Below are 18,200 nucleotides of genomic sequence, written 5' to 3' on the forward strand. Positions count from 1 at the left end.
TATATACATGTGTGTACATAGATTCATCATACGATAAATAAATAAATAAATAAATAAATAAATAAATAAATAAATAAATAAGTACTGATTAGGTGGGAAATCTCAATCTATAATTGTGACTGTTATAGCATCAATATGGACCTATAATGCACCAGTGCTACTACACCTTTGCTATATAATACTTAATTGGCATGCTTGTCTCAGTGTGCTTTATCGGCAACAGGTAATCTCAAAGACCGACTCCAGTTTCACCCAGTTACCTCGGAATCATGACTTTTTTGCAGCATATGCTACACGAGCTATTTGACCACGTTTGTCAAAAAACTGCCTTAAAAATGAAGGGCAGTGAATTGCAGAGACGTTGCACTTCATATCATCAAGTGATAACACTTTCAATCAAGAGGGTTTCACCGCCTTTATACCTAACAACTAAACATGAACTGAATTTTCAAATATCTCCCATTTCATTCTTCTCTTATGGTATCACTACTTGCTTGCTTTTACGGCCTTAATCCAATTATCACTACAAGAACACACACGAGGTGGCAGGCAAGCTCATGTCACATGCAGCTCAACTTGTGCACACATCCTCTGAGGAGGCTTCAACTACATCCACCTATTGGTGCAATGGCAGAAGCCAAACACAAAGCAGTAACTAGTATACAGTATTCACGGCCCATATTTGGCTTTTTGTGATGTCAAATAAAAACTGCTGAACTGTCCTCAGAAGAGAAACCAGTCCAACTACAACCGTTTTAACATGGAACGTGGTCGGACGTGTTTCTCTTCTGAGGATGCAGGGAAGGTCTTTATGAAACGTAATTTCCCCGACATCGCAAATCCAGGTATTATTTCCAAAGTTGGATCATACCCAGTGAAACCTACTATTTTACCTTCATTTTATCCCAGTTTATCTGCTATTTGACAAAATTACTATTATTAAAGATAACAACAATAATAATTAATAACCATCCTGGATAAATCTGGATAAATAAGTGGAAACTAATGTATATATATAATCAAAATGCCCAATTTTTTCAACGAATTATTTTGCCATTTTTCAAGCCATTCTCGCCTAATGTGACAACATACACGCGACTTTCTTCTTCCACATGTCGCAGACTAACAGCAGTTCATCTCAACATTACAGCAGGTGATATTCTTAATGTTGTTAAAGTGCCCCTCAACAGCTTCAAGGACAGTTTGGTTGAGGACACAGGTTACTGTCATCCTCCTACCAAACAGTTGTAACCAACTCCTTTCTGTTCAGTTTTGACCCTAAACCCTGTCCGATACTCTACTTGTATTCTTCCTCCTGCCCTTTCCTAGGTCCATTGCAGAAAACAGTGCCAAGAAGCCAGACCGAGAGCCTCATTCAGACTGAAACCACTCTTCAATGGTGACCACTATCTCAACCACACTCGAACCTCCATTCTGTCATAATGAGCGAGCAGGAAATTAGCACGTTCTCTTCCCCTGCCACTATTTTGAAGACAGTGCCATGTAAAGTAGGTATTGCTGAATAGCTCGACAAACTGAAGAGATTTTTGGAGATCATTTCATTGAACAAGTTCTGTAACACTTTCGATATTACCTGAACTACCAATTCCAACAGTTTTCATGTACGATCTAATTTCCCGCTCATAACATTTTCTTTGAGAATCCACCTTCTTGTGCAACTGCTGTTTCATTCCACCATCCAACACTGCATCACCGCCCTGCTACCTTCCCAGAACCACAACAGGGTGTTTGTAATGATTGTTACCAAGATGGGAAATTTGGCAGAACCGTACACATATATATTGTTTAGTTATCATGTCAAAGTCATCTCCGTACAGGCCATGAAGGCCCTTGGAGGGGTGGAAGGTAAAGGCTTCCACTATCCGTAACCTCAGCACTTGATGGGGTAGAGTGGTTAGCTCTACCCCTGGCTGCCTTTGCTCCCAGGAATTAACCTGGTACTCATTTTTGGTGTAGGCTGAGTGAACCTCAGGGCCATGTGCACCTCTGGAAGTGGAAATCTCATTTCTTAAATTTTACGGCTTAATACAGTTTAATCGATACATGGACATTCTACTGTATACTGAAAAGAGGCCAATAATTTGACATTTACCCAGCATTCATCACAACACTGAATCGACATCTTCCAGGCGAGAGTTCGTCCTACATTTTTACTGGAGACAAGTTGCTATTGTGCACGGAACTAGCTGTTGATCACAGAAACGACTACGCTCGTATCTTCTAGCTACAAAATTTTGAGCATAACATGAGCTTGCCTCGACCTACGGAAGTGTATATAGTATGTGACGCTATCAATCCTTCTAAAGCTAAAGCTGTGAGAAAAAAAAGCCACAAGACTCTGGGATGCTGAAAAAACTCATATCTATGTACAATTAACAATTACTGTGCCAAACAAGAGAGTACAAATACAATAAACCTTAAATCACTTACGGGCCACAACAATCGTTACTTGTTTGACTTCTCTTTTTTTTTTTTAATTTATTCATGCGGTTTGAGTTCCGAAATGTCTACAGCACTTGAAAAACAGTCACACATATTAGTGGAGTATAAACAGCAGGGTTCTGAGAACTCCTTAACAAAAGAACATTGACTTGCAAATGATCCACTAAAGTAGCCACTTGTGAACACTACTCACTGCAAATATTACACAAGAGATTCCCATGGTGCCAACAGTCAAAAAATATATACGTCACAAGGAAAGCGCCAACACGAAGCAACAATCAGAAAAATGGAAAAAAATAGTCAGATCAATCCAAGTCAGATGGAACAAAGTGGATGGAAGTTATCATATATGTTTCTCTCTCTTCAGTTTTACTTGGAAGTTACAAGAACAGAACATGGCACACAAAAACAGGGAAACTGCTATCTCAAAAGTTAAGGAATAAAGCATTGAGTTTACAATAACATATAAGGAATTAATTTCTTTGCAACAAAGTTGATTAGAAGAAAATAAGCCTGAATCATACTGTTTATTCCTTTTGTGGATAACTTTTGAGACAGAACTTCAGATTTACAGGTATAATAAAAACGCTTAGAAAATAGCATCACGTGCTTTAACATGGTGTGAACGTATCATCAGAGAAGCACATATTATAAAGACAACAAAAGATAAATTATATAGAAATTTAAATTTAAAAAAAAAAACACCACATTATAGCACCAAATGAAGAGAGCAACCAAAATCAGAGGATACAGCCCTTCAGCTGAGTTCTCACAGCCTCTGTGATTGGTTGAACAAGAAACAATTATTTCAAATCAGGATTAAAATTCATAACTAAAACTAAAGGAAGAATCTTCCAAGGGATAGCATGTGTCAGAAAGTCAACTTTTCCTCGCAATATCTTGATAAATCACTATAAACAAGCAGACGCCAGTTTAAAACGTTGTAACTTGCTTTTATGTAAACAAAAATCTTTCCTTCATTTGGTGAACATTCCACAAATTCTTAACATTGCTTGTAAAAGTGGGTTCAGCTTGGCAAAACATTTTTAAAATGGAACACGTAACAGAACATGAAACTCGGTGGAAAAGTGGACTTAAGACATTCATAATGAGAAATATACAAAACACTTGATACATTGCAAAGCAGCGGACAATTTCCAGCGAGTACATTACGGCCTTTGCTACTGCAACACAGTGCGCAACACAACATGCATTAAACAACTTTATAATGAGATGTGCCTAAGCTCATCTTGAAATTGTTTTGATCTGGAATGCATCAGAGTTTTGTATTCTTACACGAGTGCAAACTAGTCTCTCAACTAACATTAAATAAAGCACACCAATGTAAAATGACTTCTCCTTACCTTGGATCCCCTCTCATTAAAAATGATTTCTACATCAAGAATGGCACCAAATTGCTGAAACAATACATTTGGCTTGTTAATGGAGAAGCTAAAAGCTCATCTAATTCTCACATCTATATTTCAGAAAATTAGATTCTCAAGGAATTCACAATAATAAACTTACATAAATACATTTCAAAAACTTTGCCCGCATGAAACAATATTACTAACAGTATTTTCATAGAGCTACAGTATTAGTGTTTGATGTCAGCACGCACCCTCGCTCCATATGAACATGGCGGAGAGGTTTGGAACAGAATCCACCACCTCTCTTCCCCTCTCGACCAACATTCTGATAGTGAATCGCACTTGAACCGAGATAAACTATAGTTTTTAACCACTTTTCTCTAAACAACTGAAGAAAGCATATGGCCACTTGAAGTGCTGAAACATTACAGAGATTTGATGTGGGCATCAACATTAAGTAGCTACAGAACTATGCTATTTTTATCCATATGCATTTAAATATTCCCCGTCTCATACTCGTGCTAATTGCTCCAACTATAGTGTATGCTGCGACATGCAAGAGCACGATAATATCTGCATGCTACACTATCTTTTGTTATTTTTTTTACATACTTGACCTGCACACATCCTAGCTAGTGGACTGGTCTAACACGTCAGCTGCCCTTCTCCACAGCATTTACGATATTTTCTTTTGTGCTACTTGGTAACAAAATCTAGCTTAATCATTTTTTTTTCAGGGAGTAATATCATACTTGTCATGTCATGTCATGTCATGTCATGTCATGTCATGTCATATCATGTCATCATATAGGCTTTTATTACAATGGGTTTGCCACTCGCAAAGGCATTTTAGAGCTACTGCCAGCCGAAACTTGTAGCCTGCTCCTCTGGAGTACAGACGCTTTAGTCGATAGAGGGTTTCAGGGCTCATTTCCATTCTATACGGACTCCTCCGCCCTTAGCCCTTGCTCATTATAGTGGGTCAGGCTATTTACCGCCGCCCAACACTCGGCATGGACACACTGACTGTATTTACCAGATTTAACTGGCCAGACTAGCCAAGAAGACATTGATATAGAGAAGCTAAAATGGTTTGGACACATCAGAATGCCAGGAGAGAGAATACCTAAGAGAATATTCATGGATACAGAGACTGCAGAAAGCCCTAGAATGAGATGGAGGAGCTCTGTTTTGGACTGTATTGCAAATAGAGGAATCAACAGTAATAAAGTACTAGAAGAGGAGTAAGGTGGAGGGCCCCAGAGAGAATCTGGAAAAGGGAATGGATGAAGAAGAGAAGATATCATACTGCATGAAAGCAATGGTAGTAGCAACAGGAAATATGGAGGATGATGCTCAATTATAAAGGTAAACATACTTCTTTGGGCTGGCTGGTGGGTCCCATTCTCCTGCAAGTAATACATCTCTTGCCATGTCTTATTCCACGTATACCTTTAACAATAATTTCCAAAGCATCAGTCTGCCTTGTTGTCGATACATAATATGGCACCGTCACGTTACAGAGCAAGTTGGTTACATGGTTTGGGCCGTGTACCTGCGAGATGGTGAGTTTGAACCCCAATGTTAGCAGCCCTGCCACAGTCGCTTCCTCCCCAGTCCTATCCAACTGCCTGCGCCAGCGTGATGTAAAAAGCCAAAGTCTTATCTTAAAATGTTTCTATGTCTGTCACTGTGAATTAATTAAAACTGTTACCAGTCACAGTCGTTATTCACCAATTAACGATAAAGCAAAACTTCTGGAGTAAAACATTTAATAAAACAGTTTAAATTATTTGTCAAGAAGATAACCATCTGGCAGAAACTTTATGAACTATTCAAACAATTCATTATCTCATTTCTTCATAACTTACGTGACTGAAGAAATTTAAAAACTCAATCCTTGACATAAGTGACGAGACATTACGGCATATTTGAGAAACCAGCTGTAAGTTAACAGGGTGACAATAAGAATGAACGGCACCAGATGAACTGTCATTATGGGTGACAAAAAAATTAACTTCCTTTGTGGTACCATATCGTATAACAATCTTTCATTACAATTTCTCAATTGGACAGTGCAGGAGAAAAAAAAAGTTAAGAGTAACATTTCATCGATGAGCCGGCCTGATGGAGTTCAGTCTTTACGATCTGATACCATGGTGGACCAGTTCGAGTCCCGTTGGTGAGCAAAAACTTTCACAATCAGAATGTTCGACAGGAGGTAGGTGGTATACAGTTCGTAATCCCTAGATGGCATGCCAAAAGCCTGGGCTCAATTACAAAGCTCCCAGCGTTGGTGATATGAATGAAGTGAGGGCATATTACGTCCTCTGTCTGATGTGGAAGTTAGCCTTGAACAGACTATGTTACTCGACAGGAGTAGACCCAGCAGTCTTTCTTTCCGCATCCCCCAGCCCTACCTTAGTCACCCCATCCCTTCCTTCTTTATGCTTCCTCCCTTCCATCTCCTTTGTTTCCATTGCCTGCTTCTTACAACAGGTCGGGGCTTGTTTCCATGACTAGAGCCCAGCGCAGATATACAAAATAATATCCACATCTGTGCAGGGCTCTATCCATGACCTGCCTGCTTCAGTGCATGATCCACATTAGACATTAGATATAGATACTGTACATTTCACTACAGAGCTAAGTCTCGTAAATAATATTTATCTCCTTTTTAATATCTTTTCTGTTTGTTTATTCATTCCTAATTCTGGCTATCATTTCCAGATTTACTTCATTGTCTGAGATCCTAACTCTACTTCGAGACATCATATTATGACAAGATGATCAAAAACATAATTTTTGTTTTGTATGTATTTGAATGTTATAATTATTGCTGCAACATTGTCTTCGTCTTGTATACATATGTTTTAGTTATCACATAACGTTTAATTTTATTTATTTATTTTATTCACGAAGCACAAGGTACAGCTACAGTGAGCAAATTTCACTTGCACTGTCAACAGACTATTTAACAAACGTAAACTTTCATAATAAAATATAACAAACATAACAAAATATAACAAGATCAGGTACACATCCTACTAATAACTGTCCAAATCGAAAACCATGATAATGTCCATGTTCATAGCCAAGTCGTCGTGGGTCAAGATGGCGGTATAATCCCTTCACATCAACTTATCTATAAGATACTATTTACACACCTCTCAAATACACTTTTATTTGATGCTATATCAAGCTCTTGTCTCCTATTAATATTGTTAAAGAGTGTTGGGAGGCGGATTAGGAAAGATCGTTGAAGTATTGAGTGCTGAGTGTGGGGAATGTGGAGAAGGTCTTTGGTTCTGGTGGAGCGGGAAGGAACACGGAGAGAGAAGAGTGAGACAAGATGTTCCGAGCGGTAGTGTCCATTTAAGGTCCCGTGGAGGAAACTCAGGTCAGCTACCTGTCGCCTGATGTGCAGCGGTGACACATTAATTGCCATTAATACCTGCTGCGTAGACAGATTTCTGAGCTTGGGGTTTCTGTTCCTTACAATTGCAGCAAAGAAGGACACTGTTCTGTCTAACTGCTTAGTACTGGAGGGGGCGGCTGTTGTCCAAATCGGAGAGCAGTAGTTTAAGAGAGGTTGAACGATCGTGAGGAAGAAGTGACGAAGAGCAATGGGGTGAGAAATTTCTGTGAAGCGATAGAGAATGCCTAGTAATTTCATAGCTTTGGTTGTATATGTTTCTGTATGGATCTTAAATTGTAATTTTGTATCGAATATTACACCTAGGTCACGCTGTTGCGTAACTACGGTGATGGGCTTGTCGAGTAGGTAATATGTCGGTAGAGGAGATTTACGCAGTGTTATGGTCATGTGGCTGCATATTTGTGGATTGGAAATAAGTTTCCAAGTACGGCACCAGTTCGAGAGGGCATTAAGTGAAGACTGTAGCAGAGCTGCATCTGCTGGATTCCTGATCTCCCTAAATATCTTGCAGTCGTCAGCAAAGAGTAGGGTATTCACTGTTTCGTTGAGTTCGGACGGCAGATCGTCCATAAACGAAGAAAACAGCAAGGGGCCAAGAGTACTGCCTTGTGGGACACCGGAGGTGACTGGTAACCATGAGGATGAAGTGCCTGATATTACCACTCTCTGCCAACGGTTATGTAGGAAGCCAGCAAGAAGTCCCAAGACTGATGTAATATTATTTATTGATATATTGTTTTGGAAAGGTCAATTTATTTCTTATAGGAGTAGACTGGACGAAATCTACAACGAACAGCTTAAGATGTCAGCTAACATACTGCCACTTGCCTTCTGACAATTACTGACTGTATGTCCTCATCACATAACAGTCTAAAGGTGTGTAAAACATCTGAAGGAGGGAAAGGAGACCCACAGGGCCCAACTCGTACAAGGGGAAAGGAGACCCGCATGGCCAAACTCGTACAAGGGGAAAAGAGACCCGCATGGCCCAACTCGTACAAGGGGAAAGGAGACCCGCATGGCCCAACTCGTACAAGGGGAAAGGAGACCCGCATGGCCCAACTCGTACAAGGGGAAAGGAGACCCGCATGGCCCAACTCGTACAAGGGGAAAGGAGACCCGCATGGCCCAACTCGTACAAGGGGAAAGGAGACCCGCATGGCCCAACTCGTACAAGGGGAAAAGAGATCCGCATGGCCCAACTCGTACAAGGGGAAAAGAGACCCGCATGGCCAAACTCGTACAAAGGGAAAAGAGACCCGCATGGCCCAACTCGTACAAGGGGAAAAGAGACCCGCATGGCCAAACTCGTACAAGGGGAAAAGAGACCCGCATGGCCCAACTCGTACAAGGGGAAAAGAGATCCGCATGGCCTAACTCGTACAAGGGGAAAAGAGATCCGCATGGCCTAACTCGTACAAGGGGAAAAGAGATCCGCATGGCCTAACTCGTACAAGGGGGAAGGAGATCCGCATGGCCTAACTCGTACAAGGGGGAAGGAGACCCGCATGGCCTGACTCGTACAAGGGGAAAGGAGACCTGCATGGCCCAACTCGTACAAGGGGAAAGGAGATCCGCATGGCGTAACTCGTACAAGGGGAAAGGAGACCCGCATGGCCCAAACTCGTACAAGGGGAAAGGAGATCCACATGACCCAAAACTCTTACAGAGGAAAACAACCTCTTTAAATTTCTGATCAGGTTGGTAACTGTTAAGAGGTACCAAAGAAGTCAACAGCAAAATTTCAGATGAACAATTTGTTTTTAGGAAATGAAGCAGCATGATTCAGGCAAAAAGAAATCTAATGAATGGCACAGATAACATCTCACATTTCCCTTGCAGAAAATTCCAAGTAATTTTCATTACTGACTGCTCGAAAGCCTTGAAACAGTCTTGATCCACAACAACCTGAGTAATAACAGTGGAGTGCTGCAAGGGGATTCTCTCAGCCAACTATTGTTTAACACTGCCACCCATTATGATACACAAGCAATAAGGAAGGAATCACAGGAGATAATGCAGACGACACAATAATAGGATCACCTGATAAACGTGAGATGCAGAAAGTGACCATCACACTGGAAAAATGGACACGCATAAATGAACCATTTAATGGTGAAAAAACTACGTACATGATTTTCTAGAAGGGAGGATGGTATTTTATTAAAGAAAAACAGTTACATACCATAAACAACGCTATGAATATTTAAGATTGGCAGCCACGAAGGGTGCAATCGCTCTGATACACTCTTCTCATGATTACGATGGAGCTAACAAGGGAAAACTAAGCACGAAAGACACCGTCATTTTAGAGAGCGCCAAATCCCGCTTCCAAACACCTGTCTCCGGAATACTGAAATTTACCCATTCTAGACTAATGCACGAGCTTCCTAGAGAGACCTCTATGCCCACTACAGATAACTGTACGAGTTTAATGAAGGAGTGGAAGGAGGAAAGGAAAGAGATACATTATGGCAGTCAGCTTGATGTGTGTTACATATAAACTATGGGGAAAGTATTCTTTCTGATTATACGACAGGGGATCAAATATAAATGGGATTTAATTTTTTATTTAAATTCACTATTCAAAACACAAGGCAATTACAATTTATTTTTCCACATAGTTTCCCGCTTTGGAAATACATTTCTCCCAGCGTATGGGCAGTTTTTTTTGATGCCTTCATCATAAAAAGAACAGGGTGGTGTCACCCGCCAGTTACGCACAAAGTCTTCCACACTCTCGTCATCTTCAAATCGTTGCCCTCCTAGAGCTTCTTTAAGCGGTCTGAGCAAATGCTAGTTGCTTTACGTCGCACCGACACATAGGTCTTATTACATAAAATCAGTTTCATGGTCCGTATCGCACTTCAATAGATTCACAATTAAGTATTTATTATTTTCCACCTAGTCGATACAATGATTGCTTAAGGCAATTTAATGGTTAAAAGTGGTACATGTTTCGTATTTTATCAACATCTTCAGCCACATAACACTGTTTAGATGAAAAATATATAAAATTGACAAAGTAATGCTTAAGAGGAAGTGTCCTTAAAATTAACATAAGATTGACAACATTAATGTTAATTTTAAGGACACTTCCTCTAAAGCATTACTTTGCCAATTTTATATATTTTTCATGTAAACAGTGTTATGTGGCTGAAGATGTTGATAAAATACGAAACATGTACCACTTTTAACCATTAAATTGCCTTAAGCAATCATTGTATCGACTAGGTGGAAAATAATAAATACTTAATTTTGTGAACATAGGTCTTATGGCGACAACGGGACAGGAAAGGGTTGAGCAAATGGAAACCACAGGGCGATAAGTTTGGGCTTTAAGGAGGATGATCAAGTGTAGTCCAGTGCATTTCCTGTAGCCTGAGACAGAGCTGCAGTATGGGGCCACGCATTTGCGGTGAAGGTTATTTACAGTGGGTTACTTCCAATAAGCAACCAGGGGAACATGACCCCTACAGAGCGCGTCCTCAGGTGGCAGATAGGGGGCCCCTACAGTATGTAGGGCTGGTTTGAAATAACCAATACAACCCGCAGACCAACAGGTAGCCCAATTCCTCGGGGCTTTAGAATACTGGGACAGCCTCTCTCCAGAGGTCATAAATATGGAGGGCCCTTGCCCTGGGTTAAGGGTGAAGAACTCAACGGCATCTACGGCGGAGAAGATGGGCTTTGGTATGGTGGAGATGGCGGAAGAGGCAACCCATCCTTCTCGGGGCGTACAGATGGACGAGGAAGGCATCCTCAAAGGCTAAGGGAGTAAACCTTGAAAGAAAATCCTCTTATGTGTTAGGCCTAGCAACTCGGCAGGAGAGGATCAAATACAGTCGCTTTCAATAAGAAAAAGAGCCTCGAAAGAAGATTATAGACCGGACTGACACGTCCTCTCAGACAATTGTAAAGTATGATGACCGTAAGGCTGATGATATACAATGTTCTGAAAGGAAATCCAAAATAAATAAGAGATTCAAATACCGAATTGGAACTATGAACATTCTATCATTAACTGGAAAGGTAGAAGAACTCCTAGACATGATGGATAGAAGAAAAATATCAATATTGGGATTAAGTGAGGCCAAATGGAAAGGGATAAGTAAGACACTTCATGGATGATACAAATTATACTGGAGTGGACAGGAGAAGGTAGTGAAAAATGGTGTTGGATTCTTAACTAACGAAGGGACTGATGTACAGCTGAAGTTGTCTGCAAAAGTGATAAAATCATTAAAATGTTCATGAAACTGGAGAACACTAAGTACACCGTCATACAAGTGTATGCCCCTCAGACAGGCTGCAGTGAGGCAAGACCTGGAAGATACAGTTCATGAGGAAAACGTCGTTGTTGTTGTTGTTGGAGATCTAAACATGCACGTTGGGGTAGACAGACTGGGGTACGAGAACATCATTGGTCCACATGAATTTGGACAAAGGAACCCAGAAGGAGAACAACTATTAGATCTGTGCAGAAGAAATTATCTTATAATAAAAAATACATTCTCCAAAAAGGAGAGTCACGGAGTAACAAGGTACAGTTGGGATGGCCAGTATAGAACATTGATTGACTACGCAATCACGAATAAATATGGTGGTAGATACATCACAGATGTAAAGCTCATTCCTAGTGAAAGCATGGACAGTGACCAAAGATTGTTGGTAGTAGACTTCAAACATAAGACTAATGAAATACAGAAAATTATTATGAAAAAACCAAGGATTAAAAACTTGGAAGTTGCAAGAAGTCCAAAGAAAGGAAGAACACAAACTAAGGATTCAACAGAGTCTGCAGAAGTGTGAAGTAACTAACGTTAATGAAGAATGGAAAGCTTTCAAAGACACTTTTATAGGAGAAGCAGAAAACCTATGTGGAGTTATAAGTTCCATCAAAAGTAAAAAAGGACACACCATGATAGAGTGAAAACAGCAGTGAAAGAAAGAAACCAAATAAAGAAGCACTGGACAAGGAAAAACAAAAACAGGGACAAGAACACAATAGACAAGAAATACAAAGACTCCAAGGAGTATACAGGAACAAGAAATTTGCTGTAATGAACATTGTAAGGGAAGAAAGAGAGAAGAAATGGAATAAGTTTGCAGACAAACTGGAAGAGGACAGCAGAGGAAATATGAAACTGCTATACAGAGTAGTGAAAAACAAGCGAAGGGATCAAGAGACCATAAAAGCAATAGAACATGATGATGGAACTCTGGCAAAAGAAGAGGGAGAAATTAAACAGGAACTCAAGATCTATTTCGAAAAGCTGCTGAATGGAGATACAGAAAACATAACAATGGATAGAGGAGAGCCAAGTCAAGGAACCACAACTGAACCACCAATTACATGGCTTGAGATTGAAAATGCACTCAAGAACATGAAGAAAGGCAAGGCAGTGGGCATAGACGAACTAAGTGCAGATATGCTGAAAGCAGCGGTAATTCCAGGATTCCAGTGTGTCTAAGACTATTCCTGAGGACTGGAAGATGGGCATCATTGTACCTCTGTTCATAAAGGAAGCCGACGAAAATGTACTAATTATCGTGGTATCACACTACTGTCTCATGTCCTGAAAATATTGGAAAAAAAATAATAGAGACCAGACTCAGAGATATTGTTGAACCAATTTTGGAAGAAGAGCAGTATGGTTTCAGACCAGGAAGGTCAAAGGATGCTAATGGAAAAATACTGGGAGAAGAACAAGCCTTTATTTCTAATATTTTTGGACAATGAGAAAGCATACAGCAGTGTACCAAGGGAAAGAATTTGGCAATGCATGAAAGAATTTCAAGTGCGAGACAGCTCATAGACAAAGTGAAAATGTTGTATAGTGGGAATAGAAGTTTTATTCAAGTAGGACGTGGTTTGTCGGACTGGTTCGAAACAAAGAGAGGAGTGCAGCCGGGCAGCTCATTGTCACCACTTCTATTTATTATTGTGATGGATGTAGCAATGAAAACTATTAAAAGGAAAGAACATGGAGATATCAAAGCCTTCACATTTGCAGATGATGTTGCAATCTGGAGTGACTTAGAAGAGGAATTGGGAGAGAGAATGCAAAGCTGGAATGAGAAGTTTAAGAAATATGGTTTAAACATCAGTAAGACCAAGACGGTGGTGATGAAAGTGTATGGGGAAGGAGCAGAACCAATAGTCAAGTTAAATGAAGCCCAACTGGACAGCATTCCAGTTTTCAAATACTTGGGTAGCGTTATATCAAATGACAACCTAGCAAAACATGAGGTGAACAATCGAATCAATAAGACAACACAATTTTACCACAAGACCTGCTGTGGGATGAGCAAATACCCATGAAAACAAAAATGACACTGTACAAGTCCTATTATACACCAATTCTTACATACAGTCTCGAAACCACAATACTGACCAATAGATATAATTCCAAACTTCAGGCAGCTGAAATGAAATTCCTACGCACTATAATCCAGAAAACCAGGAAAGACAAAATTAGGAATGAGAAAATTAGGGAAGTAGGAACAGATGATTCTCTCCTCAATAAAATTTAGATATCAAGACTGAAGTGGTTTGGTCACATGAAGAGGATGCCAGTTAAGAGAACTGCAAGGAAGGAATTTGACAGAAAAGTAGAAGGAAGATGACCGGTGGGAAGGCCACGAAGGAAATGGATAGATTTAGTTAAGAACAATGTACTGCTGAGAGATCATGATTGGGACAAGTTGGTGGAGGAGGAATGGTACAAGGACAAGATGAGATGGAGGAGGCTCATATACCACACCCGGGAAACTGGACATGGTTTAGGATGATGATGATAATGATGATCTATCAAATCTTTTGCGGCGATATGCAACCCTTGCCTTGTTCAAAAACTTGCAGCAGTAAGGTAGCACCGATTGTGTGTCGCTCATGCAAAAATTCAATCATCAGCAAAATACCTCGCTGATCGAAAAAAACGGTTGCAAGAACCTTGCCAGCTGACAGTCAAATCTTGGCTTTCACTGGTGCTGCCTCCCCTTTCTTCCCCCACTCCTTACTGGCTTGTTTGGATTCGGGAGTGAAGTGGTGGATCCATGTTTCATCGCAGGTGACGATCCGACCCAAAAATGTATCACCTTCTTCCGCAAACCTTGCTGGAAGCCTCTGACAGACCTCCAAATATCTCAACTTCAGATTTTCAGTCAAAAGGCAAGGGACCCATCTGGAACACACTTTACGGAACTGTAGGTCGTTTGTAATAATTGCTTGACAGCTCCCATAATTGATTCAGACTTGTTTGCAATTTCTGATGCTCTTGCCTGTCAATCGTCGTCAATAATGTCTTTAACCGCATGAGGTTTTCGTCTAATCGTGTTTGTGTTCGTGCTGATCTGCAATCGTGTTGCTGATTTTCCACATGTTCTCGTCCTTCCTTGAACTTTTTATGCCAGGCAAGCACATGCATCTTTGACAATGTTTGACCATCGAACTGTGCAGTCAATCTCTGGCAAATTTCCGCCGCTGTAACTCCTTCGTGAGCAAGAAATTTTATAATTATGCGGGGCAGTAGAGGAGCGCACTTTTTGCTCCGACATTGTGAGCGTTACTGACGAAACAGCGGGAAATATCTAACAGCAAGCTCTCCCCACTCCTAACGGTTCTACCTAAGGATAGCAGAAGCGTGAGGCCAGTCCTACCAACTGTTGATGTTCAGGAACAAAAATCCTGTTTACATTTGATCGACCTTCGTATGAGACATGTCTGCAAAATTACCAATTGGTTTAATAGAAAGCAGTTCGGGACCAACTGGTTTAATAGAAAGCAGTTCGGATTTAGGTAAGGTTATTCCTGCCAGGCCCAACTTGTAGGATTGCAGCAAGATACATCAGATAGATGGACTGTATTCTATACAAAGATTTTGACAGGGTAGATCATGGAGATGAGGGCTACTGGACTAGATGAAGGAGTGGTTGAATGGGTGGCTGCATTTCAACGAAATAGAAGTCTGAGAGTTAGAGTAAGTGAAGCATTATCTGATGATTAAGAGGGGGGTTCCCACAGGGCAGTATTATTGGACCTTTATGTTTTCTTCTATATACATTATATGAGTAAAGAAATGGAATCACAAATAAGGCTATCTGCAGATGATTTTATACTGTACAGGATTGTGAGCAAATTCAAAAAGACTCGTCAAAATTGTGAGGTGGACAGGAGATAACGGTATGATGGTTAATGGAGTGAAATGCCAGGTTGTGAGTTTGGCCAAGAGGATAAGTCCTCTCGGTTTTACTTACTGTACTATGTTGTTGGAGTGAAAGTGCCTCATGGAGATCACTAAGTACCTAGGTGTTAATGTAAGGAAGTCTCCACTGGAACAATCACACAAACGGGATTGTATGGTTGTAATGGAAGGGCGTGTTAATTCTCTAGCAACACCACAAATAGGGGACCCACACCAGGACTACTTGATACGAGAATTGGAAAAAATGTTTCAGAATTCAATTCCCATAGGGAATGTCCCAAATGAGTAAATTTATAATACCAATATAATTGATCCATTATTGGACATTATGAATTTTCCTGCTAACTCATTCCTGTTGTCAGTGTTTTGCCCCCCGTGCGCCAATTTCTATACCCTCGAGTGAAAATGTGAGGTTCAAGGCCCTAAAAGCTAATAAAATACGTTTCCAGCACTGAAGCGTGAATATAAAACAATATTCCAACAGACTCACCCCAAACATAGTTCGAAGGTCTGGGTCCCGAAATCTGAACGGGATATTTGAGACGTGCAGTCGTTTGGGCTGGTTTTTGCCAGCCTCTCCTGGGATGGCCACCGTTGATACAGCGACAGGAGGAGCACCCTGCGTTGCAGGAGGGTCTGCCTCAGGTTCAGTTTGCTGTAACAGAGAGTACATGTGTCAAATGCCAGGACTCCATAGCGAGGATACACAGCTTGAAAATACATGGGTACTTGATTAGTCTAGAAGGGGAATGTCGAATCTCTCTGTTAATGCTGTATACAAGCTACAAAAGGTATGCAAAATACATTTTCCAATCTTCTATTTGTGATTACACAATATCTCCGCAAATATAAATTTCATCAAAAACAGTTGTACAATGTGTACCATACGAAATTACTATACGATTGATCATCACTCACATAGAAATACCAATAGCCCACCAGCAACGGACAACGCAGATTTATTTCATCAGTGACCGGGTATAGAAGAACTATATATTGCATTTTGAGGAGAGAGGAACTGCATTTTTGAAAGAAGATAAGTAAAATCAGAGGAAGAGTAGTAAGGTCAACCTGGCCAGTGACTTCCTCATCCTGTTCATTAGGGGTGCTGGTTTCTAGCATTTAGCATTTTAGGGGCTGGCGAAGAAAAACATACAATTTGAATTAATTCTTATAAATAAACATAGGCAATGTCATTTGACAATGTGAAATTTAAATTGTATTCGCATACAGCTAATAGCCACAAATTCTTCGGTTTAACTGGAATGATCACATCTTTGCTTAGCACTAGCAAACAACAAAAAATCCCCCCCCCCCCATATTACTGTCCATAATTCCTGTACTTCCGGTGTCAACTCTGTATTTTAAAAGAAGCTTCAGTGAAATTAACCTAGTGAAAAATAATTTTAGAACATCACTGAAAATTAAAAATAGAGATTATTTAATGACAATCAAAATGAATTGGCTAGCTTCATATACAGTGACTTGTTTTATTTAGTTCAGTGTCCTCAGGAATATATATCTTGGAATCTCCTTTATCATGTCTTCTTATAGGCGTTCTATAGATATGTACTAGCGGCTCCTAGACATTTGTCATGGCCTAATATACTACAGTTTGATGTCCACTTCCATAGTGTAACGGTTAGTACTATCAGCTGCTGTCCTTGGGGGCCCGAGTTCGATTCCGGGTACTGTCAGAAACTTAAGAATGGCAGGGCTGGTGTGGTACCTGCAATTCACCTCCACTGGAGGTGTGTGGTGGTGGTGGTGATTATTGTTTTAGGAGGACGTACAACTAGGCAACCAGCCTCTATACAACACTAATCAAAGGGAAATAATCGAAGGGATCCGACACTTTGAAAAATGAAGATATCGGCCACAAGAAGACAAGGGTCACGAAGGGCATGAAAATGAAAGACTCCCTAGACACTGAATGCTCTAATACCTTGGGATCGGAAAAGAACAAGAGCTGACCAAGGGAGGTCGGACAAGGATAGATGAAATTAACCTAGTGAATAATAATTTTGGATCATCACTAAAAATTAAAAATATAGATTATTTAATGGCTATCCCATTGTTGACCATACAAAGGATGTAATAATCGGCGGCCACGAAGGGCGTGGAAATGACTCTCTGGACCTCGAGTGTTCTATTACTGTCGGGAAATGAACCTAAGTCATGTTTATGAGACTGTTGAAGAAAATCACAGAACATGTGTGAACTTCATGTTCGTATCTGAGCTCAGCCAACAGCATTTGCAGCCAGTCAAGGTTAAGTTTCCAGAAGAAGAGTTAAAAATATAAATATTGGAAAAAAAAATGTCTGTTTCATATTTATATCGCGTTTTTAAATGGGCCGTGAAGTGAGAACTCCAGGAAGCGTGGGTCAACTTTCCGACATCGACGGTCTTCGTGTCCTGCCCTTCCCTTTCTTGTGTCGAAGTATTGTGAACACGTCGACCACCACTACGCCGCGATGCCGGAATTACGTCCCGCGCCAATACGGGATCATTGTGCGGTCTTCCAGAACTCTATCACGTGATCCCAACAGAGATCAATATCCCCCCTTCCCTTGCTATCCCGCGGCAGCCTCAATGCAGATGAATGGTCGACACGGATACAAGAAGAGCCCTCTACCTCTGGGGGTGTGGCACACCCCACTCTAATTACACCAATACACGTACGTACTTTAGGTATTTTAGGTATATATTAATGGCAATAC

At 40.6% G+C, this 18,200-nt stretch overlaps 1 protein-coding gene across 15 annotated transcripts in view; it reads right to left on the minus strand.

Moving 5' to 3' along the window:
* The window catches only part of Rbfox1 (RNA-binding Fox protein 1), a 526,123-nt gene that overhangs the window by 97,050 nt on the left and 410,873 nt on the right, over positions 1–18,200 (minus strand). For all 15 annotated transcript variants that reach the window (XM_067157334.2, XM_067157332.2, XM_067157336.2 and 12 more), the window contains exons 3-4: positions 15,970–16,134; positions 3,828–3,881 (exon numbers count right to left, since the gene is read on the minus strand). In XM_067157334.2, the coding sequence (XP_067013435.1) occupies positions 3,828–3,881; positions 15,970–16,134 (219 nt within the window). The remainder of the gene's footprint in view (positions 1–3,827; positions 3,882–15,969; positions 16,135–18,200) is intronic.

Source organism: Anabrus simplex, chromosome 13 (genome assembly GCF_040414725.1).
Source record: "Anabrus simplex isolate iqAnaSimp1 chromosome 13, ASM4041472v1, whole genome shotgun sequence".
In the NCBI taxonomy this organism is placed as follows: domain Eukaryota; kingdom Metazoa; phylum Arthropoda; class Insecta; order Orthoptera; family Tettigoniidae; genus Anabrus; species Anabrus simplex.